General features: G+C 40.5%; 2 protein-coding genes across 5 annotated transcripts; one reads left to right on the top strand and one right to left on the bottom strand.

Moving 5' to 3' along the window:
• Positions 1–797: 797 nt before the first annotated feature.
• LOC124259552 lies at positions 798–15,003 on the top strand. 4 transcript variants are annotated; one of them, XM_046693698.1, is made up of 5 exons: positions 798–939; positions 1,156–1,267; positions 13,227–13,267; positions 14,179–14,522; positions 14,634–15,003. In XM_046693698.1, exons 1-5 carry the CDS (start codon positions 925–927, stop codon positions 14,896–14,898), a joined length of 777 nt encoding a protein of 258 aa, XP_046549654.1. In that variant the 5' UTR covers positions 798–924; the 3' UTR covers positions 14,899–15,003. The 4 variants fall into 4 exon arrangements, with proteins under 4 accessions (XP_046549654.1, XP_046549653.1, XP_046549657.1 ...); XM_046693697.1 differs by having other exon boundaries at positions 14,179–15,003; XM_046693701.1 differs by lacking the exon at positions 13,227–13,267 and having other exon boundaries at positions 14,179–15,003.
• LOC124259549 (anti-sigma-I factor RsgI6-like) lies at positions 15,001–26,078 on the bottom strand. Its single transcript, XM_046693693.1, has 13 exons — positions 25,871–26,078; positions 22,361–22,509; positions 21,925–22,014; positions 21,617–21,776; positions 21,300–21,342; positions 20,693–20,851; positions 20,513–20,568; positions 19,755–19,892; positions 18,425–18,596; positions 17,957–18,064; positions 16,875–17,090; positions 15,586–15,799; positions 15,001–15,122 (listed from the first exon to the last, which is right to left on the bottom strand). The coding sequence occupies exons 1-13, from the start codon at positions 26,059–26,061 to the stop codon at positions 15,085–15,087; spliced, it is 1,734 nt and encodes a 577-aa protein (XP_046549649.1). The 5' UTR covers positions 26,062–26,078; the 3' UTR covers positions 15,001–15,084.
• Positions 26,079–27,150: the final 1,072 nt, after the last annotated feature.

Genomic DNA, 27,150 nt, shown 5'->3' with positions numbered 1-27,150 from the left:
AGCGTTGTCATATTGAAATACAAAGCTTTCACCGTAAACTGCGACAACAATGTTTTTCTTAGTCGTCATGTTCACGTCCATGGACAATACACCGTTGTTTCTGTTCATCACGTTGTTCACTACAGACCCACACCTGTATTTCTCATGTCGCGTGTTCATGTTGGCACGTAGTTCGCAAGAACGTCTCCAGTCACGTCTACGCCTATCCATTAAATCAAGAGTGAAGCTGGACTCAAATGAAAACATAACACAAGTCCGTCGGCATTTCTCCCAGTTTGTAGATTTGAACTCAAGTGGCGTCTGGCTAGCATGTGTCGGTTACCAGTGATGTAACACATGGTCGTCGAGCACGGTAGTCGCCAGTGACTTGTACACAGGCATTATGCACAATATTTGCATAATAAGTGACGCTTTTCCGACGCACATTTAAGCATAAAAATATATTTCAACAATAAATGAATCCGGATTATCGTTTGGATGAGTATCTGAACTAAAGCTTACTATTCCATTGCCCTTACTAGTCGACGAGAAAGACCTGTCACATGGATAGAAAATAAGTAATACACATATTGTATAAGTATTATCATTCGTCTGAATTTGTCAATAAAAAAACAACACCCAATATTAATGAATATGTATGTTTTATTAAAGAGTATGCTATAGAGCCCGAGAAACACATGGCTCAGTACTAAAGTGAATTCACCATGATAATGGCTGAGAACAGTGCCTAACAATAGAAGTTAAGTATAGAGTACCTAACTGTCGTACACGATTTCCTTCTCTCTCTGTTTCCAGGAGTCACACGATTAAGGGAATAACACAAGGACTGGTCGAAGTCAGGTGAGGACCAACTGTTGATACAAGTCCAGATTCACGCCAGGTCAGCCAACCATTCGAACCCACACCCTCAGAGTCAGGCACCTAATGGCCAGTGAACAGGTGTGTGTATGTTGCACAATGACCAGGAAAATTTATTCGACTAAAGTCATGTACAATATTTCGAAGGTATTGCGTGCTTTGCCTCACAATAACATCCCGCATATGGTGCTTTGTAGAGTAAATAGGTCTCAAGGTCATGCCCGGTTTATATACATACACACAAATATTTGCATAGCGTCAATATCAACTGATCAAAGGCGCTTTGTTTTTCCCTAGATCACTGGTTGTCAACAGCAAGTCATAGTTTCAATCTCAACTTCCTGGAGACCATACAACTTTTGCAGCCACTTTGCGCACCAACTTAATGCGGCTTTCCCATACTTACGAGGTACACATAGTCACATTACTTTGTCCAAGTTTACTGCACGTTGCTGTACCTGCAACTAGGTGTTTGTACGTAATGATGTGGCCACCATCTGGTCATTTACAAACGGATTCGTCGGTTCTTTTAAGTGCACAGGGTCGTGTACTGTACACTTGGGGTTGTGACAACACTGAAATAATCTGCACACAAAGATGACTCCAAGGCTTTTGCACCCGGTCAGAGGTGGGCTCGATCCCGGCACCTTAAGCTCGCTGGATCACTAGCCTGGCGCCAAATACACGCAACGTTCAGAGTTAAACGACATACACGATATTAAGGTCTACAATGACGACAATTTGTCATATTATACAAATCCGTGATAATCGTAAATCATTTATGAACAGAGTCATTTGTAGACCATGTACCCCGTTCGTTATTCGGCATTGCACAATTACAGAATATTGCTAAGTTAATTAGTAGTTTAGTCTTTGAATAAATCGTTTGTTCATTGAGATCGACATGAACAAAAGTACGCTCAAGCCAAATGTAAAAGCGTAACTGAAGCTATTAATGTTGACACTCTTCTCGGTTATGTATCTTCCCAATGTTATAAACATGTTTACCGCATAGCGTCGTAAAGGAAAATTCAAATATGTTTGTCTGATTTATGATAACTCCATCACTTCAATCATTGCCTGCCAGACTGCGCCCTATGTATTTGGTGCAACCAGACAACTGCGAGGGGAAGGCTCATCTGTCTTCCCTCATGAATACGGACAGATTGACGACTTGTTAGTGTGGAGTGGGATAAACCTCCATTGGCCAAATCAGCTGGGCGTTGTCTTATGCTTTAGGCTATAACTGTGAATGTTTCGAGGTAGGTGCGTCAGATTTGATAGCAATAGGACACACATTTAACTGCATGACATAATGAACGTAATGATCATACGTCTTTCATTTCAGAATGTGACCCATTTATCATTTCGACTCCAACAGCTGCAGTAAACCAGGTCGTGTAGTCGTTGAGACAGGTGTCATCCGATAATGGGTTTGACAGACATTTATGGTGATTATTATATCACATTTCTTATAAAGCATGACAAGGCAGCGGAACTTACATGCCTCTGTTTCAAAGGGATAGATGTCAGTAGGCTGAAGGAAATGACATTTGTGTGCCATTTTGTCAAACACGAAAAAAATAGAAATGAAATGAGTCAGTGTGTGTTAGTAATCGTGACAATAATCTACTACCAGAGTTGAATTTTTTCCAAGAAATGTCAACGTAAAACGTGAAAGATGTTTCTTTATTTGTGTGCTACAAATGATATGCTAAAACTATACATGGATAAGGTGCCTAAATGTCGTGTGAGTAACACCCAACTCAAGAAGAGCATATGGAAAAAGGTACAACTGTTACCCAAAGATACACTTGTTTGTCGTGTCAATCTAGGGCGACCTACATTACAGGAGGTTTATAACTGGCACACATAATGAAAATAATAAATGCTATGATTACGGGTGATCGACGACATACGGCACGTTACATAGACAATAGTGTACTTGGCATGCTTCGCGAGGGATTAAAGAACACTCTGATGAGTCAACTACGCATTACAAAGGGATAAAACAATGAACGTTTGAGATAAACTGGCCATGCCTCCCCGTTGGTGGACCATTTCGCATATACCGCTGGTAATCACGTTTTGTATTGATATTTGTATTTTGGACAAGCTTCATCGAACACAAAACTCAGCAGCCAGAGTGATTACCCACACAAAGAAGTACGAGCATACAACACCTGTACTCTAGGATGTCTGGTTCACTGTCATGTCTCAGTTCTAGTTTCAGATCTTTTAACGCCTGAAGAATGTCAGCCATGCGTGCTATTACATTGTGTAGTGCAGCAAGTGCAGGATTTACTTCAACTTCTTAAAACATAAATGTGAGAAAGCATGAGTCAGCAATGTAGGTCACCAGGTTGGACATTGTTACATCGTGGTGAGTAGTGGCGTTGGCAATGAGTGAGTGAGTAAATGAATGAGTGAGTGAGCGAGTGACTGAGTGAGCTAACATTTAAACTAAAGTCATTTTAGCAGTAGCCGAGAGCCGCGATGCAGGCCTATGCTGACTGACTGACTGAGTTTGGTTTTACGCTGCTTTTAACAATATTCGAGTAACATCACGGCGGGGGACACCAGAAATGGGTTTCACACATTGTACCCATGTAGGATTCGAACCCGGGTCTTCGGTGTGACGAGCCAACGCTTTAACCACTAGGCTACCCCACCGCCCCCAGTCCTATACCGTGAAGACATGACCCTGTATTGCGGTCAGCGTATCTCAACTTGGTAGATGGATACAGGGCCACGTCTTGACTGTATAGGACTGTATCGCGGCTCTCAGCTACTTCGGCAGTAATTCACTCATGATTATGAATGCTGTATATTAATGATTAAAAATAAGCAATAGAAAAACGTGTCAACAAAGTGCAGTAAAATAACTAGAATATCACTTGCAAGTAACCATACTATGATATTTCTACACACGACAAAACATGAAAACCGGCTTGAGATCTGAGGGCAGATCACCATATTAGTTGTTTGTTGTTGATTATCCCAGCTGTAGGGGACGGCCTGTAAATAATCGAAACAAGACAAGACAACTCAGTGATCAACATCATGAGTATCGAGCTACCAAGTTGGGATACGGTAACATGTGTCAACCAGTTCAGCGAGCCTGATCACCCGATACCGTCGGGGTCGCCTCTTACGATAAACATGCGTTGCTGAAGACCAATTCTAACCCGAATGTTAATGGGTAAGATCACCATACTTGGGACTTTAGCTGGATTTAGACCATCCCTTCAGACGCTGGCGAGTGCACGCAGATTTCGCCATCACATAAAATAACAAATAATCTGAATAAGAAAAGATAATTTAGTGTAGAGGTTCTTAAAAAGAGGATGAAAATCACTGTTTACATGATGGAGTCGTAGTCAAGTTTGAATGAGTGCTCTATATAGCTGGAGAAGGGTTTTCTGATCCCCCTCTTCATTTTGAGTTTGAAACCTATTTTAATATGTTCTGTGCCTTCAAGGATATATTTATGAAATATCTATATGAGGCCGAAAGGTCAAATAGTGTTCGAAAAGATACCCGGGACCTAACAACTAAAATTTGTTCAGGGTCTTTATACGGTTACTATTTCTGTAAAAATCAATACAATTAGTTTGGGTTTTCAAGAATTTAAACCCATTTTCCACACACCGTTTATAAATTTCAATCAACATATTTGCAGTTGCCGTTTGTCAGTATGCATGTTTTCACGAGGAAATGAAACATTAAAATCATCCTCAACGAGTGACGCATCAATGGAATTGAATGAATTGTCATGAAAACCTTTCGAGCAGCAGATAACACAATCTGATAACACAAAACCCCAATAGATATATCATATTTACATTACACCCTACAAACAAGTTTCGTATTCACGACTGCGGAGAGCCCATATGGAAAATGTTAGTATTTGTATCCGTATGGGAGGATGGACATCTAACACCTATGAGTATATGTATGTGAGTATACTGATGGAATATACCAGAATAATTGAAAGGAATTTCTAGTAAGATTAATATATTCGTGATGTTTACATGCCAGCATTCTCACGAATTGCTTTCCATTCTGTTTCCACTTGCATGTCACAAATATTTTTGAATGTGTCTTTACTCTGATGCTAATCAGAGATGCAGAATGGGCAATAAACACGCAAATATTCACTTCAGATCAAGTTGATTCTTAGTGCCTGCTGTTTGGGAGTCTTTTTTCACGAATGTACTGGAAATACATCTGTTCAATCTGGAACATAACAGCAACTACCAATTTCTCTTGGCTCAATATTCAAAAATTGGCAAGCAGAATTTCACAGCATTGACTCACCAACCCAAACACGGAAAAAAACAGGCCTCTTAAACACCCTGAAGCTGCCACGATTTCAAGGAGGAGGGCATACGACTAACATACCGACTCGTGTTGTTTGTTGGGCAAACCTTTGTAAGTGATCAAACTGATGTCCATATGTCCCTCGTTTGTCTTGTGTCCTAACATGTTTCCTCATTTCTACGGATGAAAAGTCGACATGTATTTGCATGCGTTTGTGACGGTTGCCAGAATACGCTCACCTGTTTGCTATGCATGGGTGCAAGAGAGGCCAAGAAAATGCTCAAATGCTTGCCTATGTTTAAAGTCACACTAATTCACCCCAGGCATTGCCATAACAGGTACCAATGCATGGATGCATTGTCCCATTGGTTCAGCATGCCTTAGTTGTCCACAGCATAGACATTTTAGCGCAGTTGATGAAGCAGATTAGCAAGTTAATGGCCTTTGTAGATCTGAACTTTAGAAAGTAGTATACCAGTGGGATTCTTTGGACAGAAAGCCGAAACATTCAGCTTGCTAACTAATGGAAGAGGCTAGGTATTTCTTTGACTTTGACTGACTGTACTAATGTACACCATTGTAATGGAATCGTTCAACAATCTGGTTTATCAACCTGGAGAGTTTCGTCCCAGTCATCAGACGCATTAGGAAACCAGCATGCTGACCAATTTCTTACTTTTGCACCCATGGAACCTTTACTGGGCATCCTGGTCATGTCCGATCATTTTGGTGCTCCTTGATTTAGCTTTTAGATAAATCATGATAAAAAAACATCAATTTCAGGCTTAGGTGGATCACAAACCAAACAATAAGATCAGTGAGAAACAGATGGCTACTAACATAGGGCAGTTAATACAAGAAGCTTCAGATCTGATGTGAGATCTCGCCTCGCTCCAAATGATGTTGTTTTATCGAGGAACTGTGATGTCACCCACTGATTGGTATTTCTTCCAAGTGGGTGTCAGCGCTGTAGATGACTTTCACTAAATAGATCGTCAAATGACATTTCGTGGACTTTACCCCCAAGCTCATCTTACCGTCGGTCTTTAGACAACCTGTTCATTACTCCTACCCACATATCTTAGTTATCGGCAGAAGTGATTGAAGTGACTCTACACATTCTCTCTTTTCTCAGTGCGATTCTACCTCTGCAACCCCGTGTGGTATCCAGTATTTATCACTGAAATGTCGTAACCATGCACTGTGCGAGGGCCTTGTCACTTTCTTCTTGTCAATATTGATGATGACGAGTGAGATGTAGGTCCCTTGTAGCTGATACTGTGATACACTGGACCGATAATGGTAGCTGTGTAATTCATTTTGTTCTTTCTCGGTGTAAATTGACAGTGGTCGACATATCATATATGTTGATTGGTATTTATTCGCTCTTTGTTGAATGTAAAAATATGCCCCTACCCAAGCAAAGTTTGGGTCTTCCATTTGTTAATAGCTGAAACTGTGTTCTGTTCGTGAATTGGCGAGCTCCTGTGATATTTTCAATGATTAACGCTAACTGTAGATGACTCACCGTGTGTGACAAAGTAATGACCGTGTACAACGTTGATCTTGATTGATGGTTACCAAATGTTTTCAATCACAATACCAACATGAATTTCGTTTTAATACCTCGTAATCGTCTCAGGCGTCATTGCAGAATCACGCAACTCGCATGTGACTATTAAATAATGGAGGATTACGTGACACTCCACAGTTATGAACACTGATGAGTGAGTGATCGACTATGGTGTCAAGCAATTTAGCACCACAAACAGGCTTTCCCCTTAAAGTAAATCTAATACATGCAATGACAAGAAAATCATGATATTTTAACTATACCTTTTGGTTGAACCCATATTTTTTCTTCAACATAAAGACACGAACTGAGCAATATTTCCTAAATGTTGAAATCCTTGGTGGCCATAAGCTGTGATGTGTGACATAACCTACCGATATGTATTAGGCCATGGGCTTCAGCGAATAATGGGGCGCTGGGCCTAGTGGTTAAACAAATAGTTGTAAAGGTTAAACAAATGGTCATGCCTGCAACAGGGGTGGACACAGCTTCTTGAGAAAAGGGGGTGTTGCACACTATTAAGAAAAGGAGGGTGCACAATTCATTTTCACCCGAGTTTCAATTACATTTAACAAACTTTCAGCACAAACGGGGAATGGGGGTGCGCACCCTGACCCCCGATCCGCCTAAGCTGCAGTATGATATCTATAACTCATTGAAGGCTCACTGACTTCAGAATAATTTGTTCTATTTGTTTGTTGTTTGGCTCCATAATTTTCTATATGATGGTTGTCTGTGATTTATCGAATCTGCACCAGACAATCCATTAAATCATGGACATAGATTTGGCTAAAATGGGAACACCAACTGGAGTGTATTTACTCCAATATCCTGATGTTTGTGCAACTGTAGAAGTATGTAGTAGGGTTCTTGTGACCTCGATAATGATACACTGAATTAAACTGAATTCATTCAGGTGCTTTTGACTGTCATCATTCCAAGTTTGATTTTAAGCTCTACTTTATAGAATAGTCAGTTTCAATCTTACAGTTTTTTATAGGCAATAAGGCATAAATATGATACCCATTATATTTTTTCATGCGGCATTTCCTTGCATGTCCCGTGCAGTAGGTGCAATGGATGTCCAACTACCCTCACTCAGTGTACCAAACCTCTTTCTCAGCATCATGTCAGAGACTTACAATACTTCCATAGACCAGAGTCAGTGTCTGAACCTGGTGAGGTGTAGTGCATCTCTCTTGCACATCCTCCATAAGCTCAGCTAGGTGTTCTAGGATTCAGACTACGGCCAAGTCTACCTAGCCTGGAATTGTCGTCAGCTGATGTCAACGAGTGCTGCAAGTTCTTTCTTCAAGACTCCTAAAAAGACCTTTTTCATCACATTGTGTGCATGGCAAAATAGTGTCAACGAAGCGAACAGCAATATTAAATCTTCTTTAGTCTGTCTCACAGTCCCTGAACCATATTATTTTCCCTAGTGTCTAGCCCTCCCTGCATTGCTAAAGCCCTAAATGAAGCAAGTCTAGATTTCTCAAGGTTCTGGTCTCCCTGGGCTCCTTTTCAATTTAAATGGGTTTTAAATCTTCTTTAATGACCACTGCACTGACTTCATCGTCAGTGGATACCCAGCACTTGTACACGACGGACTAGTCTGTCTCACAGTCCCTGAACCACATTAATTTCCCTACTGCCAAGCCATCGCTGCAGTGCTAAAGCCCTAAATAAAGCAAGTCTAGATTTCCTCAGGTTCAGGGTCTGTTAACATCTGCAAGAAAACTAACTCACTTTGGGGGTCGGATTACAAAGTAAACATATCTAACTACCATGGCTGGCCGGACCAACATCCTTACCAATCTTGCCTCACATTTCCATCTGTCAGCTCTTAATTAACAAGCACATTGGGTGACATGAAGCTATAGTGGAGGCCTTGTGTACAGTTTCTAGTCTTAAGAGACAAATCAAGCAAAATCTTGGGGAAAGGTTCCTCCTGAATGTTATCTTGTAAAAGAATTGTTTCATTGTCTGACTTGGGTCCATACATAGCAGCCCAATTGTTAATGCAGTTAAGGATTTAATTGTAATTAAAACAAGGGTTATTTTTCTTATTCCTGATATAGGATTATTGTTTGAAACTTTGGTGTGTTTTGAGTATCTCTTTTATCTAATTGCTCAACAGTAAAACATATGGGAGGGACCTAGCATGAAGAGTGAGTGAGTGAGTGAGTTTGGGTTTACACCGCATTCAGTAATATTCCACATATGGCGGCGGTCTGTAAACAAGTGGAGTCTGGACCAGACAATCCAGTGGTCAACAGCATGAGCATCTAAATTGGGATACGATGACATGTGTCAACCTAGTCAGCAAGCCTGACCACCCGACCCCGTTAGTCGCCTTCTCATGAAGAACCAAATTCAAAAGGCACAGCATCTCGGAATTAAATCTGTTTACCTTCGTGATGTGATTGATGCATGCAAGGTGAAATCTAGTGAGGATGATGTAGTATCTAGAAATACCCAGAACATCTTAAAGCGTAAGACAGACGCTGGCCCCAGTGAACAGTTTGTTTAAAAAAAAGGTGGTTATCTATATCCTCTTCGCATATATACAAATGGAAACTGTATAATTTTGTTGGTGTTCCACACAGATCTTGCACTTTGGTCATCTAGTGTCCAAGTGACATTGTGGGCTGCAAGTTTCCCAACAGTAAAATGTTAGGCAGTAGGGGCACTTGACCGGCCCACATGAGGTGATGACAGCATGGAGATAGGACAGGGCTTAACAGGAGGGCCAATAAATATGCCTTTCACTTATAGCGTTATCTGATGGTTGTATGATGTGGCTTCTAATTGGTAATGACCCCAGCACGTGTAGCCCCAATGCAGATGTTCTTAGTCTCTGAATCTCTGATCTCCCCTAGGGCTCCTTTTCAATATAAATGGGCTTGTTTGTTACTATCAAAATTATAAATTTTCAGAGACTAAGCCTTAGTCTAACGACGGACTGGCTTTATCCTTTATGATTTTGATTTCAATCCCTGGTACGACCAAGAATATACAGAGAGCGTCATGGAAAATTAATGCATAAAAGTAATTGAGAAAGATACATAAGCAACCTCAGACGCATCCAGGCCAATAAACGTTTCTGTTGTTAGAAATCCAACAGAGCCAATAATGTCTCTGCATTTTCTGTAGGTTTTGACACTATTGTCATTGAAAACATTCAGGAAACACGTGGCAATTATGTGGACCTCGCTTACGGAATGTAGTCACAGGGATGTCCGTCGGTTTCTCGGTTTCTTAGAATTGGCCCCACCCAATTATGTTGACTCACATTTTTAAAGTTACCGGGTTTGTTGCCAGGACCGCAACCTTTCTGACACTTCTGAAATACAGGAGGATGAAGAATTAAGGAGTGTTTGCATTCTCCGAAACGTTTTTGATGGGTTCGAAAAATTCTCATTCGCTGTCTCGGTTGTGTGTACAGGGTACTGAGCTAATGGTGATAAATGTGTAAGAATCAACCGAACCCTCTTTGATGCAGTTATTTACTTTCATTCAAGTTTTGTACGACACATCTCCGGTTGGAGATAATGACGTATATATAGTATAAGTGCCTGGGGTGAAGGTAGATCTCCTGATTGGAAACTACGGTCACTGTGTCGGTAATGGGGCTGATGTTAAGTTTTCTGGTGGGATAATGTTAATGTTAACGATACCTTCAGTGAAAGCGCTGATGATAACAGGTTATGGTAAATGTTGTCAGTGAGTGAATTAGATTTTAAAGTCTTATCAACAGTCTTTCGGCCATATCGTGGCTATATGAGCTATATGCGCACTTCAAAAAAGAAACGCACAGGCGTTTTCAGAAGTTCATTTCGATATATTTTGACGGCAATCGTCATTAAGGCAAATCCTATGTATGAATCCCGATTATCATGTCGTGGTTGTTGTGTATTGCGCATCCCAAAATGAATTATGAAAAATACATGCAGAAAAACGTTTCCACATAATGCACGTGCAGTGTGTCGGAAACATGAGTAAAGACATCGACTATAAAAGGGTAAACCAAATTCATCATTTCATTACGAAATTATGATGTAAACGAAGATAAAAGAAATGCCAAGATTGATACTACTGACCGAAATATCGCCATTGGACGTTTGGAACCATGGAAGTCCCAGTCTGCTGTTGCAAGACATTTTGAACAAAGTCCACCACTACCATCCTCAAGGACTTGCCAACGCGTTGCAGGAGGAATGGCGAAGAATTCCCCAAGCAAACATTTGACAACTTGTGCAATCCCTTTCAATGCGATGTCGAACAATGACGGCTGCAATGGGTGGTGTCACCAGGTAGTGACCTGAACGCCCCCTTGTGTCCACACATGTGTAGTGAGTAAACTGAATTAATGCTGCCAATGACAACAATATAATACATATGTTCATCCATGTCGAATTTCGTTCATCTATGTTCAAGCTTAATCGACTTATGTACAGTTAAATACGTTTAATACATTTCCTTATTTTTGGCCTGAGCGTTTCTCTTTATTAAGAGTTTAGTTAAAATGAATACATTTGTATAATATAAAACCCTGACATAATAACGGCTTAAAATAAACTGATGCGTAACCATAAAAACCCTTAACCTTGACCATAGGGGGTATTAAGACATCTGCATGGACTCCTGCAGGATTTGGTATCTTCCCATTATGATTACTCCCAATATGACTACTCACATTTTGTCTGCTCATGAACATGAACATATAATATCCCTCCAGGTGTAACAATTAACATATTATGTTACATTTGTAACAATTAACGACTAGACTTGGACAAGACTGAAATAACATACAGGAAACTATATATTATCACAATATTTTGTATGGTTCAGTGATAGAGGTGATGGTGTATGCATGATGGGAATCGAGAATATTTTAATGATAGAGGTGATGGTGTATGCATGATGGGAATCGAGAATGTTTCAATGATAGGCTGACTGACTGACTGACTGAGGTCGGTTTTACGACGCGTTTTAGCAATATTCCAGCAACATCACGGCGGGGGACACCAGAAATGGGCTTCACACATTGTGCCCATGTGGGGATTTGAACCTGGGTATTCGGCGTGACGAGCCAACGCTTTAACCATTAGGCTACCCCACCGCCCCTTCAATGATAGATGTGATGGTGTATGCATGATTGGAATCGAGAATGTTTCAATGATACGGGTGATGGTGTATGCATGATGGGAATCGAGAATGTTTCAGTGATAGAGGTGAGGGTGTATGCATGATGGGAATCGAGAATGTTTCAATGATAGAGGTGATGGTGTATGCATGATGGGAATCGAGAATGTTTCAGCGATAGAGGTGATGGTGTATGCATGATGGGAAACGAGAATGTTTCAATGATAGGGGTGATGGTGTATGCATGATGGGAATCGAGAATGTTTCAGTGATAGAGGTGATGGTGTATGCATGATGGGAATCGAGAATGTTTCAATGATAGAGGTGATGGTGTATGCATGATGGGAATCGAGAATGTTTCAGCTGATAGAGGTGATGGTGTACGCATGATGGGAAACGAGAATGTTTCAATGATAGGGGTGATGGTGTATGCATGATGGGAATCGAGAATGTTTCAATGATAGAGGTGATGGTGTGTGCATGATGGGAATCGAGAATGTTTCAATGATAGACTGACTGACTGACTGACTGACTGACTGAGGTCGGTTTTACGACACTTTTTGCAATATTCCAGCAACATCACGGCAGGGGACACCAGAAATGGGCTTCACACATTGTACCCAATTGGGGATTCGAACCTGGGTATTCGGCGTGACGAGCCAACGCTTTAACCATTAGGCTACCCCACCGCCCCTTCAATGATAGATGTGATGGTGTATGCATGATTGGAATCGAGAATATTTCAGTGATAGAGGTGATGGTGTATGCATGATGGGAATCGAGAATGTTTCAATGATAGAGGTGATGGTGAATGCATGATGGGAATCGAGAATATTTCAATGATAGTGGTGATGGTGAATGCATGATGCGAATCGAGAATGTTTCAATGATGGGGTGATGGTGTATGCATGATGGGAATCGAGAATGTTTTAATCTTGGAGGTGATGCTGTAGTACGTATGATGGGAATCGAGAATGTTCCAGTGTCAGAGGTGATGGTGTATGCATGATGGAAATCGAGAATAGAGGTGATAGAGGTGATGGTGTATGTGTGTCTTCACACCACGAATTGTTTATTGACTGTCCAATTAAAACAAATGACAAACAATAACTAATGTATACTCATTTATGGTTTGACAAGGCTTTGAATGACAGTTAAAAGTAGAGTCATAAGATTGTGACATGTTGTCATCTTTAATATTTAAGACGAAGCAATCATACACTTGTCAAGCCGGGTTCCGCACAGATGATTGCCTTGCCGCTGTGTCACTATAAAAGATAAATGAGAAGGATACTGCCGTCGAAATTTGTTTGCTCTTGATCTCTAGGGCTGTGGGCGATGTCGGCGGTATCCACTCCAGTACTCCTGGTGAGTCCTTCTTCCTCCACAGTAGGATGTGTTTAACTAATATATTCCACAAATGTATTTATTAACAATTTAATTGTGAACTGAGACACTTTAAAGGAAGTTCATTAGTTTTGTTGTGTATACGATGAATTATACGTTTACTTGATTTTATAGATTGAATCTACACTAGACGTATTTCGATATAAATTTGATCATTGGTTGGTTTTGGAAAATAATAAATTATGTTCACTGATTTGTGTAAACATATCCATCACACTGTTCATAAATGTCATTTGAAGATTACATAATCTATACACTTTCAGTGAAAACACTACTTTTCAAATAACTGGCAGAAAAATAAGAAATTGGAATGTGGTAGTGAGTTCTGAAGGCATTAACACTCAGTTTCAATCCTCATTCACTTTGTTATAACTGCACATAACCTTTCAGTCACTTGTTACTTAGCAAGAGTCACACTGTGTATCGTAAAGTGTTTCAGTGTAATTGCGATTTAATTTAGAACCATGTTGATTTGAGAAACTAAGTGTGCGTGAATATCATTATGTTACATCTCCTTGCTGCTGTCACGTAAGTGACCAACATTACTCACCTTAATTTGCGGGAATAATGTTTTATGTTTATTTATATTACAAGCTGCAAGTGACGTTGTCATTTCTAAAAGACATTGATACACGCTTTTAACTGAAATGAATGTGCCCATTACATCGATGTTGATTGCAAACAAGACCCTTGCTTGTTTAAGTACGTCGATGGTACATTTGTCGACGAATATTCGTTAGAATTAATACACAATGTACGTACCAAGGGGAAGGGACATTTTGTGTTATAATTCAGCTTGATATTATCTCATGATATGAAGATAGTTATATGAATATTGTGCATTTTCTGTCATGGCATATGTTTGTTTGCAGAGCGCCGTGCTGCTGATGCTGGTGGTGTGGCCCGACGTCAGTTTGGGATGGGGAAGTAATTCACCCTCAAGGAGCCGTCTTTTGCAGCTGCAACGTTTACGGTTGTCCAGATCAGATTACCCGGACGACGACGACGACGGCGTCGATGACGACTACCCTTCACACAGAAGAAGCTCCTGGAGAAGGACGCCGCTGTGGGATCGAGGTACACCCAAACCGTCCACAAGGAGGACATTTAACACAGTGGACACTGACGATGACGACTACCCTTCATACAGTAGAAACTCCTGGAGAAGGACGCCGCTGTGGGATCGAGGTACACCCAAACCGTCCACAAGGAGGACATTTAACACAGTGGACACTGACGATGACGACTACCCTTCATACAGCAGAAACTCCTGGAGAAGGACGCCGCTGTGGGATCGAGGTACACCCAAACCGTCCACAAGGAGGACATTTAACACAGTGGACACTGACGATGATGACTCCCAAGAGGACTATTCTCAGTACAGACACCGTGCGTTTTCACGATTACGTCAAGTTCGGGATGACTACTACAGAAACCGCAAGGGTGGTTCCGGTGGCAGCGAGGACTACAACGACGATACCCAATCATCAGGGCAGCGTCGAGCCATATGGGGAGGTAGACAAGCCAACGATAGAGGAATGAGTGGACTTTATGCCAGGCTCCTAAAGTACTTACAATCCAAAAAACAATAATTTAGTGTGTTTCTACTAATGATGTTGATTCATCAAGCACACCACACGATCTGTCAGAACATGTAGTTATCTACAGCTTGGATTAAATATGATACTCAAACGTTACATTGCATGTTTATTTGATGTGATACGTACACGTGAATTAAACTGGAGGAAATAGTGTTGCTGTGCACGTTCCTGGTGGTATCAGCCCACGAGAATGTTCGACACATGAAGTGTGTCACCTGAAAGCGAACAGAAGTGGGATGATGCGAAGTAATTTTATATATGTAGTCCACAGAATGATCATCAATAGCATTTTGTTCATCGTATCCGGGGTGATCAAAGCAACACTGTGCCATGTGTGATAGATTGTAAGTCCGTCACACATGTAATGAATCACAATAGACAACATTCCATTGTCATTGATCGTGTTATCTTTAGTGTCCTAAACGTATGTATGCACTTTGCTGAAAACGATTGAAGTCTTTTGAAACCGATCGCATTCATCATACGTCTGAATATAAATGCTAAATAACCTTTACCTTTTATTCAACTTACACATAGACTTGATATTTTAGAAAGACGAAAGTTTGAAGAAAATAGGTAAAGATGGCAAAGTTTGAAAAAGACAACATTTAATTCTAACATGGATATTGTATGGCTTTGTTGGTTTATTGTAAGACCACGCAACCACCGCCAACTTACCTAGTCCTGCCATGGAAATCGTGAGATTGGTTCCTCCAGTTCCTAGTATAACTTCCTCATTGTGTAGCGTAACGCCATGTCTCTTTAGTGTCAAAGAGTAGCGTCCCTTGAACCCCCTGATTGTCGCTTGTCCAGTGGACAGAGGGCGCACTTGGTCCACAGTCCTCCAGTCTTGTTTGAACAGTTTCTGCCACCTCCGTCCTGCAGCGTTCGGCTGGTATGTAGATAGCAAACATGTTTTAGTACTTGGCCATGCCAAGCAAAATATCTTCCATTACTATAGCTTAAACAAATAAGTTTTTCCATCGAAGGTATCAGCCGCTACGTGGTCGTATTCTGATCACACAAACATATTGTTAATACTCACTCCTCAACAGCTGTTTGAATTCGTAACTGATCAACTAACAAACTGGCATGTATAGGTGTATGGTCCTGTGCAGAGAGCTCAGGTCACAAATCAGTTGAAGTTAAGCAACGCTGAGGGCGGAGAGTTCTTGGATGGGTGACCATGTGTGGCAGCGTGACTCCGGAGAGTTTCTTGGAAGTCAGTCTGCCCCACAAGGAAGCACATGCGATACATGTGGTCTCACCATAGGCAAGTGAGTTCAAAATTGCCTCTGTCCGTCCAGCAGAAAATATATACCCGGTGAGATAAGTCATGATTAATAACTTTCTAGCGCCTCACAGGCAGCTTTGGTTATCCGGGGTAGAAATGTGTTAGTGCTGTGAGCATGCAAGTGTGTGGAAACAGACGCTTTATAAATAGCTATTGAGGTTATAGACCTGAATACCTGCAACTCCAACATATAGGGTTAGTCAATGTCCAGATACATTTACCTTTCATACAGATCGGTACCCCTGGTCTTTCTAGACAAGCGGTGTGCTGAGTTAGCATATAGATTACTGCTTTATAATCCAGGTTAGATTAGGTCCTCAGCATTATTACATGTAAGTGGTGACTCAGCTGAATCAGGTCATAAGACTCGTTGACGTGCTTAATATCGCGTCAGCGTACCCCAACAGCGTAGAATATTGTTCATTATATTAGCCGCCGATTTGTTTGCTAAAGGTTCAAATTTCGAAAATCCTCTTGAACGGGATTGCTGGCTGCGGCGACACACTAAATTCACTGATTCCTTCGTTCTTATATCTGAGAATTAAATGCTACGTTGTTATGTTTTGTCATCAAATTTACTTTTTACCATAATTTACAAATCATTAACACAAGGTAACTAAGGGATTGTAAAGCATACATGGTACCAGTTGCCGAACGACGAGAAGAATCTTACAGTTACACTCTGCCCCGATGCAAGAGCAGCAACAGGTTTGGAGTGTCTGCCATCCCAGAATCCCCAGAACATGATGCCATGTATCTGTGGAGTGCTGAAGTACAGTCGCAGAACGTCCTCGTAAAGATCTGCCTTGCGGTCTTCCACTGGCTCGCTGATATCCAGCTCTGTTATCCAAATAGGCAGCCCTGTTGCCAGTATCTGGTCAAGGCGATACTGAAACAGCACCACACCTGTACGTTAGGTATGTATCCTGGAATATAAGATCACTGAAAATAATGATGAAAAGCTTTTGAAGTCAAATTTGAAAGTGGAGAACAACATTTATCTTCCTTTGTTATATTAGGAAACATTCCCAACGACGTGTGACGAACCTAAAAATACATTAAAAAGACATAACTTTGGCAATTTGTGTGGAGTTTTTCTGCCACGCTCGTTTCACATTGCGTGCCACCTGAATTGTGAGTATAACGTAAAATTATGTTCAAGTGATGTTACCAGAAATCGTAACAAGACAACTATTTCTAACATCGTACAATATCAAACTTTCCATTAACTGATTCAGCTCATTGACAACCTGAATGAAATACGTTGTCCTTCGTAAACATCTTCTCAAAAACCAAACGAGCAAAGAAACTGAAAATCAACTGCTTGTTCCCACTGAAAGACAATCTGATTTGTCGCAGATTGATGGAGATTGTGCTAGAGATGGAGATACTGTCAAGTTTGGACCCCCGCAAACGTTGGCGAAGTAAGCAACAGTAAGGAGGTACAATGTCTTCATAATCATATACACTATACTGTATACTGTGTCAGGGATCAGCCTCTGTTGTCTTTGATAACTCCTAATCTAAATGGGTGCTAAACTCATACTAGTATCAGGTTTCAGTTGAATTACCTGCTACTGACAAGCTTCATCTATTTGCTCTGTCTTGGTCAGCAATGACCGAACTGTAACACCACGTGCACAGGCAAAACTCATATGATGAACAAAATAATACTGTATTACTGAGTCAATATATTACTAAGTAAATGACGGAGTTAAATCGGTGATCTTGGGAGAACGTGTCCTTCACTTTTACCTTTAGAACTGACATGTCTATTGGCGGGAAGAGATGACTCTGTATGCCGAGTCCGTAGAGAGGGACATTGGGTGTATTCTTGAACATCATCGCCTGATCATAGAAGGCCTGAAGGAAAATACATATAATAAACCGTCAACCATATAGGAATCCTTGACAACTTTATGTTTGAAAGTAAAGATTTTGTTTATATGTTTCTTAACGCCGCACTCAGCAATATTCCATCTAAATGGCTGCGGTCTGTAAATAATCGAGTCTGGACCAGACAATCAAGTGATCAACAGCCTGAGCATCGATCTACGCAATTGGGATACGATGACATGTGTCAACCACATCCGCGAGCCTGACCGCTCGATCCAGTTGATCTTTGAAGACCAATTGATCGTTCAAGACCAATTCTAACCCGGATCATCACCTGTGAAAAGTAAAGGCTATGTTTTCTCGAGTACGTTGAATGGTCATGAATACCTGTGTTGAATACCTGTCCTTCACCACACTGAAGTCATTGAGGAAGAGTTTGACATTGGGATCAAGCTTGTGTATCTCCCTGAACATCCACATGGTGGCGTTGGCATCTCCTGTTCCAATTTCGTAGAAGTGACCGTGCACGTTCTCATTGTTGACGTCCCAGTGCTCTACCCTGAACAAAACAACGAGGTGATCTTAGGGCACTGACGTTTGTCCTCGTAGACGTGGAGTACTTCTGACGATTAGATCTCTTTGTGGACATACATTAGCAGAAGCCACTGACATGAAGCTTTTAGTATGGACCTATATATTTTCAATTATTTCCATATCTATTAATTCAAGTCAATTCTGTTTTGTGTTTTTTAACCTCTGGCCTAGGTTACGCGTTAGAAGCATGAACATACATCATATAAACATCAGTTTTCCTTCCTGACATGTGGCTACAGAAATCATAAACATGCCACAAAACAGGACACGCCGAGTCATTTGAGTCGATTTCTCACCACTCCCTGTGTGTTTTTTCACTACCCAGTTTATAATTTCCGCATCTAGATCTACACACAGAAGCTTTCTTATCTGCATTCGAATATATATTGTTCTAGTTCTTAAACTTTCTTATCTGTACTGTAAGTTGTTTATCTTTTTAACACATCACCAGTCCAGGTTTGTGTCCAGCAATCGTGTTACATTCTATTCCCCGAGGTCGATGGACTGCGAGGAAAACATTTTCACATATGCAGTAATCTCAGCCAAAATAAACGAAAAGTTTATCTGAGCAAAGTACGACTAACGCTTATCACTTCTTTCAGTACATTGAGAAGTATCGAGCCGGTCCATGAACCTTCATCTTCATCGTCATCTACAGACTTTCAACCTCTTCAGGAGAGATGTCTAGATGTTCTTATGAAAATGTTGATTCCATGAACTGTACTTTTAATGAAACGGTTGTGAGGAATGAAATGCTTACATGTGGAAATATTAGACTACAGCCCAGAAATGAAATTAATGATTCAAGGATTCAATAACAGATGCAGATAACATGACACATGTACATTTAGTCATTACTGTCGCTGCTGGTACATATTTCGTCAGCACTACACACGTGTCCTTACTATGGTGATTATAAAGGGGGGCGCAAGTGTGACTGGATTTATAACATCTTATCCGCAATGACACATTCAGGAAGGCAAGTAATGTAATGGCAGCTGTATGTGATTCTTATAGACAAACTAACCCCAATATAAAAGTATATGCTTAAAATCAAATTTCCTTGCTTTATGTACACTTGCAACACAATCCCGTCACTCTAATCCATAACATCAAACCTCACTTTCCCTTTGTCCGGGGAATGACGCCCTGGATCCGCCTCTCCATCTGCTTCCACAGCGTCTGGCCAGTCATCCCTTGCTGCCATTTTGGTATGTTCCTGTCCACTCCCCAAAACACGTTATGAGCTCGGATTTGGATCCTGAAACGGAGACGCCATGTTCAACTCTCGACACAGTAATAGTAAAATGTAACACTATGTGTGCAGTAAAGGTGATGATGTTTTACAGATCTCACATTCTCTGTTATACTCCGTTAGTTAGTTTTTGCTTCATTGTAAGCTCGAAAACGTTTTGAGGTGAGGTACAAAGAATATGCTTGAGAATCGGCCACATTTCATGACGCCACATAAAGATAAGACGTTCACACCACTGAATATGCCTTGACGATACGACGATAACATTTTTCGAGTAAAGTTTAAAACATTATTAGGTTGTCACCTGAGTGAGTGAGTGAGATTTAGTGAGCATGATTTTACGCCGCTTTTAGCAATATTCGAGCAATATCACGGCGGGAGACACTAGAAATGGGCTTCACACATTGTACCGATGTAGGGAATCGAAGCTGGGTCTTCGGCGTGACGGGCAAACGTTTTAACCACTAGGACAGTACAGTTATCCAAGACTCAAGTCAAGCCTGCTTTTCATTGCCAAGAATAATAAATTTCACAATTAGTTATACCAATGGTCTATACATTGGGACACAGCTAAATTTGTGTTAAGAAAGCGACTTCTTTCAACGACAAAGTGGGACTGAACTCACCCGTGTTTTAGCATGGCGTCGATGGCGTTGAGGGCTGTGTCATAGTCAACATGCCCCTGTAATAAAATACACGGAACATACTTTACTACCATCCGTTTACTGAACGTTAGTAAGGACGACTTGGTTTCGGCTACATAAAACGATGGCTTGATATATGAAGCCATTTTGGATATTTCATACCTCAGACCACTCCATTTGCTTCCACTTCAGCTTGTTCTCGATGACACCCCACTCAAAATTATCATAGAAGAAATTTTGATAAGCTTTGTGCTGACTGTCCACTATCATGGCGGCACTTACAGCTGACCCAAAACCAAATTCGTGTTTCTCTTGGTTGACCTGTGAAACCATAAAGAAACAGTCATCATGACAGTGTAGACATTAGAGCAGCATTTCTATTTTGTGTGTTTCTCATCGCTCTACCGACCCTTCTAATTTTATTGCGGCGACAGATCCACGATTGCATGTTGCTGACAATGCAACATATTTTAGAGACGAACATAAGAAGATCTTTACATCCGCACTATGATGAACAAGATAAACATTCATAGACCAAAGTTTGTGTTGTGCTCTGTTTTGTTACTTAATGACATAACAATAGTATGGTACATTCAAATTATGCAATTGTTTTAATGTCAGTCTTAGTGAAGGAGGTATTTCAGAATCATCTTGTTTGACTTCTACAAAATACCGAAACTCCTGAATCACACTGAACGAGAAACCATTTTCATGCTTATAGGAACGCCCATATTCCTTAACTCTGCATTGGCGCATTTCTAAATGTTACCTCGACTGTCAGGTCTTTTAGAGCATCAGCTGATCCCAAAGCTCTGGAAAGGAAAGCCGTTGTCGATGTTTTACTAGTACTTTAACAACTATCAAATTTGATATTAACCAGTGAACTGAAACACTATTCACGCTACAACAGGACACATATAGTGTGGTTACTTTCTACGACGCATTCTTCACAATAACATCTTTATCATCACATTGGTGTATCTGACCATCCAGGAAAAACAGCTATCATCCTGTTAGTACAGAGATTCTGCTAAACGATCACACCAGTCGATCCCAATGCTGCTGGAATTTCAATAAAATTTGTACCTGATATTGAGGTCAGCTTTCCTGTATTTCTCAATGGCGAGGTCTGCCTGTGATCTCCAGTTGGTGGGGATGGTAGGGATCTCGTGCAGTGTGGATGTGTCCAGTAGGTAGTTCACGTCTGTGTCCAGTATCTGGACATACAGGTGAACCTTCTTTACATCTGAGGAGAAACGTCAACACAAATATTGATCACCTTGTTTATAACAGTACCATAACATATTTTACTTTGGTCTCGTGTGTCATATACCGGTATATTCTTTCATGTATTTACTTTGAACACTAGCAACAGCATTGAAGGAAACGTTAACCTGCTGGTGTGGAGAAGTCCCCGCCAATCACCTGCCACATCAGTGGTTCCATGAAGCGCACTTCACTCAGCATGGTGTATTTCGGCGACCCTGCAGAGACACATGTCGACATGCATAGTCCATATTTACATATATCATGTGGTATGGGTTTAACCTTAAACTTAACTTCACCAAGAAGATACATTCATACAGTTTTGTAAGTTTATAAATCAAATCATTTACTTAAACATGTGATCCAATACTTCAAAGATATCAGGACGCCGCTGTTATGAGATAGTACGTGTGAGGTATTTATTTACCTACTTATCTGTCTTTGTTTCCATCTATTCATCCACCCATCCAACCACCCATTCATCCTCCATCCCATGGTTGTTGCCCGCCATGTCTCAGTGCAACACGTGTTCACAACATTCTGTGAACATTAAGAGGAACATACCTGAAGATCCGTACACGGCCATCATGACTTGGACGTTAGCGAAGAGACTGCCAGGGTGTGTGTTGAGAAGTTTGATCAAAGCTTTGAAGTAGTAGTTTTTGCTGCCAGACAGTGTCACGTCGTACGCCATGCCTCCCCATTTGCTCCCTCTGGGAATGTTTTGGGATATTTTTTTGGTTTAGTTTGTTTGTATTTTCAAAATCCTAATTCTGTTCATTACATTGTTTTTGTTCATATCAACGTTTAAGTAAAGTTGTGATAAAAACAATGTCACAATAAGTTTCACATTGTAGGGAAGAAGAATCCAAGCTACTGCTTGTAAGGTAATTTGGTGTTGCGATGTTTCGACATATAAAACAAATCATCAAGGACTTGAAAAGACAACGACAGTAGTATCACGACATAAGTATCAGCATAAGTTAATACTGGTAGTATAAACGCCTGGGGATGAGAGGATGCGACACGGGATCATGGAAGCCCCGCTGACGTTGTGAACTTACAAACACGTTTGAACTGGAGACAACAGTCACAACATCCTTATAATTCGCAGTCTTACATAATAGCATTGCTCATTTTCTAGATCTATCATTACAAGATGCCTGCACTACTCGCCATGCAGGTAAATACACACCAAATATCCCTCATCTTTCCTCGTTATTCTAACCTCTACACAACATAACAACAGGTAAGCTGTTCCTGCACACGCATTATACACACAGATCATCCTGTTTTAGAAAACATTGCTTTTATTTATAGTGTTTCAATTCTCCACATCTCAATGTAGGCCATTTTACCACCTGGTTTCTAGTGTATCAGGTGTCGATATGAGTAGAAATGCATGATATGGGTGCAACTTTAAACGATTATAAATCAAAACAAAATATAATGTAATGAAATCTATTTATATTGTCTGGATATGTCTACTGATATGAACTACATACTAAAGGCTTTGTTCTACACACAAAGAACAAACAGAATCAGTGTTATCATATGGTGACAGGCCATAAGAACAGCCCACCTGGCATATACAAGTGAACAAGAGGGGTTTCACAAGCATGTTTGTTGATGGCCTGGCACCGTCGCCTTATTGAGGACACTGAACGTCCCTGTGGAAGATCATTCCATATCCGGAGAAAGATTTGGCGGGGTTCTTGCTGGAGGATTCAGATAACGTCGTAAAACGTCTCTACATTTCAACCCAGAGGTAATCAATGGGTGCCAAATTAGATGTCGCGGGTCAGGGTAACACCAACATCGTTCTGATTAAAATACTGTTGTCCATACGTGCGGTCGTGCGGTTGTGTTGAAAAGTCACACCAGGGACTTTTTGTTGCAAAACGATAAAACGGCCATTTGCAAAATTCCGTGTCAGTACTTCACAGCGTTCAAGTTCCCCTCAGTCACGGACGTTCTAAAATGTCATTGTTTTGTTGAAAACGTCGCCATTAGTGCCTGATGCTGTCTCTGTAGACGTTGAATCGACGTGCAACGTCACGCTGCGAGGTACAACAACAATAAAGTATACCTGTCGCTCACCATCTGTCTGTTTCCCCGAGGCGTGGCATGTTCCAGAGTGATGATAAGGGGTGTTTTTATCTGTATTCTGCACTTCGTAAGACTGAGTAGAAATGATATGCAACTTTTGAAGTGAACATTGGGAATCATTTCTCGACTATGTTATGTTTCATGCAAACTACGTTTAATTTTAACACATTTGTCCTCTAGTTTAAATCCATTCATTCATTCAAATGATTATCGATGAAAACAATTCATTTGTATTTAATTATATACATGTATCCGGGACTGGGATAACATGAATTCCAATCAACATCTATGTGCCGTAAGAGCTTAAGTAAGTTAATGAAATGTACTTTTATATTGTCTTGACTTAAAGAAACAGGAAAGGAATATTAGCCTTAAAAGAATCTAACATCTAACTGCCGTACTGATATAATATCATTAAAAAACGTATGTTCATCAACAAGACTGTGATACCGACTAAAACATGATGGACACATTGCAAACATTGTGTTCTTGGCACGATTATTCTAACAGATAAAACTGGCGTAATGACAACACTTATGTTGAGTTTTCACGGACAGAGGACAGTCCTGCTTCCACGTGCTGTGTTCGTAGCTCATAGTTATTTATTTCACAGGGAACTCCACAATCACTGTGAAAGGATATCTGACAAAAATTCTCTCTGACAAAAGAACACAATATGCATATATCATCACCGACTGCTTTCATTTTTAAAATTCTTTTTCAGCATGTATTGCCCGATGCAAAAATTGCATGATATTTTTATCAGCATGGCATCCTTAGAGTAATGTATGTGTGGAATAAACTGACCTTCCTAGCAGTCAGTCCAGACATGCCACGTTAGTGCAAATTAATAATGATTATTTTATTATAGTTAAATAGCGTACTTGATTTACGTATATTGTTATTTTTACCGACAAATTCCAAATCAGACATGTTTAGGGTTGTTCGTATTTTATTTGTTCAGTACGTTTGGTGTAGGTTTCACTGTTGACCCTTTGACCATTGCCAGACTAACGTGTTCGGTACAATACTTGAAAGTTCGTTTTGAGCTCCCTGCCGAGAATGACGATATTACTTCGAGTTCAATTCCGTCTGTTGCTTTTACCAGAGACTCTGGTGACCCGTATGCGAGCACGGCATCAAGGACGATAGGGAAACTCAAGGACGATAGGACAGCTCAACACCTATGATTCTTATCATTGTACAGGTCAGGGCAACACCTCAACATTGTTCTGATTAAAGTCCCAGCTAAAACACAACGTTTTCGTAACGTTGTGGGGAGGTTGTAGATTGGTAACGTCATGACACAACGTTGTCACAACGCTAGTATTACTTCATTTTATAACGTCATTTCACGACGTAATATCAACATTGCAAATGTACGTTGAGGAAACGTTATGCTTTGGGCTCCTCACAACGTTATAAGAACGTTTCTTATAATTTGTCACGCTAGAGTTTTCTGTAAAACTTTTCACTTTGAGATTCTTTCTTCACTATTCAGCTACAGCTTCAGAAAACACACGACCAAAACAACATGCAAATTGACGAATAAACATTGAAGTGAATTTCTGCTTTGTTTCTCATGTACTGTTCACTACTGGGAAAATTAATCAACTATTAACGTTAAAGACAACGTAAAATACTTTAGCATAACATAACTCTAACCTTGTGGCGACGTAAATATGGCATAACACAACGTCAGGCCACAACGTTTTGACAACGTAAATGAGAGTCCACAGAATAACGTTGTCACAACTGCGTGACATTGTCAGCTGAGATACTGCTGCAAGCAACACGCGCTTGTCTTGGAACGTCACTCCCATGGCCTTTAGGTATGAAAACCACACCGTATTTAAACTGATTTCCTTAATTCGACGTTATTTGTACTTACATGCTAAATGTGTAACAAAATAAAATTTGCGTTGATCGGAGCCAAATATATAGCCTATAAAAGTCTTTGCTAACCTTTTTGTGACCTTAACGCTATGGTTTCCAGTATAGCTCTCCGACTCCCAGTCAGCGGTACATCCATTAGCATACCAAGCCCCATCCTCCGGCCGGAACTCGTTCAACTCAAAATCCGAATTTTGTAGCAGTTCTGTTATGCCCAAGACCATAGGCGCGCCAAATAGCACACACACCGCCTTCCACATCATGCCTGCTAATCTGTAGATTTAATATATGTAGAGCAAGCATATGGTTACACCTTAGATAACAGATTATGGAGATAATTCGACTACAATTTCGTGTCAAAATGTTTATTGAGACACGCGCTTAAATTGTCAGTGATTTGAAGAGTATGTTGTTATTGGTGCACACTATTTCGGGAAAGTTGAAGAACACCACAAATTAAGAGGAAACTGTACTTATATACTACACATAACTCGTAATGCACTTCAAGCTTTGATTTGGACGTGGCATGTTTGCATTAGCATAGAAGAGTTACTTTTCCTTTGCATTACCCTGAAGAAGCATGAGACATCCCTGATGTCGGAAGACATGAAGACAGCCTCTTGTCGATGTTAGTGTCTGTAACACCACCATGCGCCGCCAATCACATGACCAGATGCGGGAGAGCTCGACAGTGCTTTCTGGAACATTGCTTAAAGGCTCGCCTGGAGCAACATAAGCATACCACGACTACCAACAGAGGAGTTAAGATTTTAACCTGAGGACGAAACATCATTAGCACATAATTCGCGTAATGCGATAACGATATTTGTTTCTATAAAATTGCAACACAATGCGCGTTCCTTTGGAAAGTCATCAAATCGCTTCACAAAGAGACAAAGAGATGAGGGCTGAAGGGAGATACCTTAAGGTTTTATCAAAATACCCATACACTGTTTTTTTCTGTTGATTTTTTATCCATTTCATCATACAACATGTATTTCATTTACATCGTAAACTGAACGGAGATATTGGCAACTAAAAATGTAGTCTTTGTTACCACTTAAGTATTCACGACGACAAACCATAGTTAGACCCACATGACTTGCTTAACGTCAAAACATAGTACTCATAAGATGGATCAAGTGAATATCCACTGTGAAATATATTACATTTTGAAGGTTTAGACATTTCGTATTATATGCCTATAATGTCACTGAAAAGTGATGTATGTGCATTGTGCGAATGACAGATTCGTGTATATTTATGTATGCATTGATATGTGTTAGCCCCTGGGTGATAAACTTAGCCTATCTCTTGTCAGATAGTTTGTGACGAATTAAGGTAGTTAGCAA

Source organism: Haliotis rubra, unplaced genomic scaffold (genome assembly GCF_003918875.1).
Source record: "Haliotis rubra isolate DU_JTF1 unplaced genomic scaffold, ASM391887v1 Scf728, whole genome shotgun sequence".
NCBI lineage: Eukaryota > Metazoa > Mollusca > Gastropoda > Lepetellida > Haliotidae > Haliotis > Haliotis rubra.
This window is presented reverse-complemented; position numbering and strand designations above follow the sequence as displayed.

Bases quoted from the DNA above. Each gene is read 5' to 3' on its own strand.
- LOC124259549 (XM_046693693.1), bottom strand. From the start codon at position 26,061: ATGATGTGGAAGGCGGTGTGTGTGCTATTTGGCGCGCCTATGGTCTTG. The intron at 20,569-20,692 runs GTATGAAATATC...ATTTTATTACAG, and splicing joins AGCAAATGGAGTGGTCTGAG to GGGCATGTTGACTATGACAC. The intron at 15,123-15,585 runs GTAAGTTGGCGG...GTTCGCTTTCAG, and splicing joins GATTTCCATGGCAGGACTAG to GTGACACACTTCATGTGTCG.
- LOC124259552 (XM_046693697.1), top strand. The intron at 1,268-13,226 runs GTACACATAGTC...CTTGATCTCTAG, and splicing joins GGCTTTCCCATACTTACGAG to GGCTGTGGGCGATGTCGGCG. The intron at 13,268-14,178 runs GTGAGTCCTTCT...GTTTGTTTGCAG, and splicing joins TATCCACTCCAGTACTCCTG to AGCGCCGTGCTGCTGATGCT.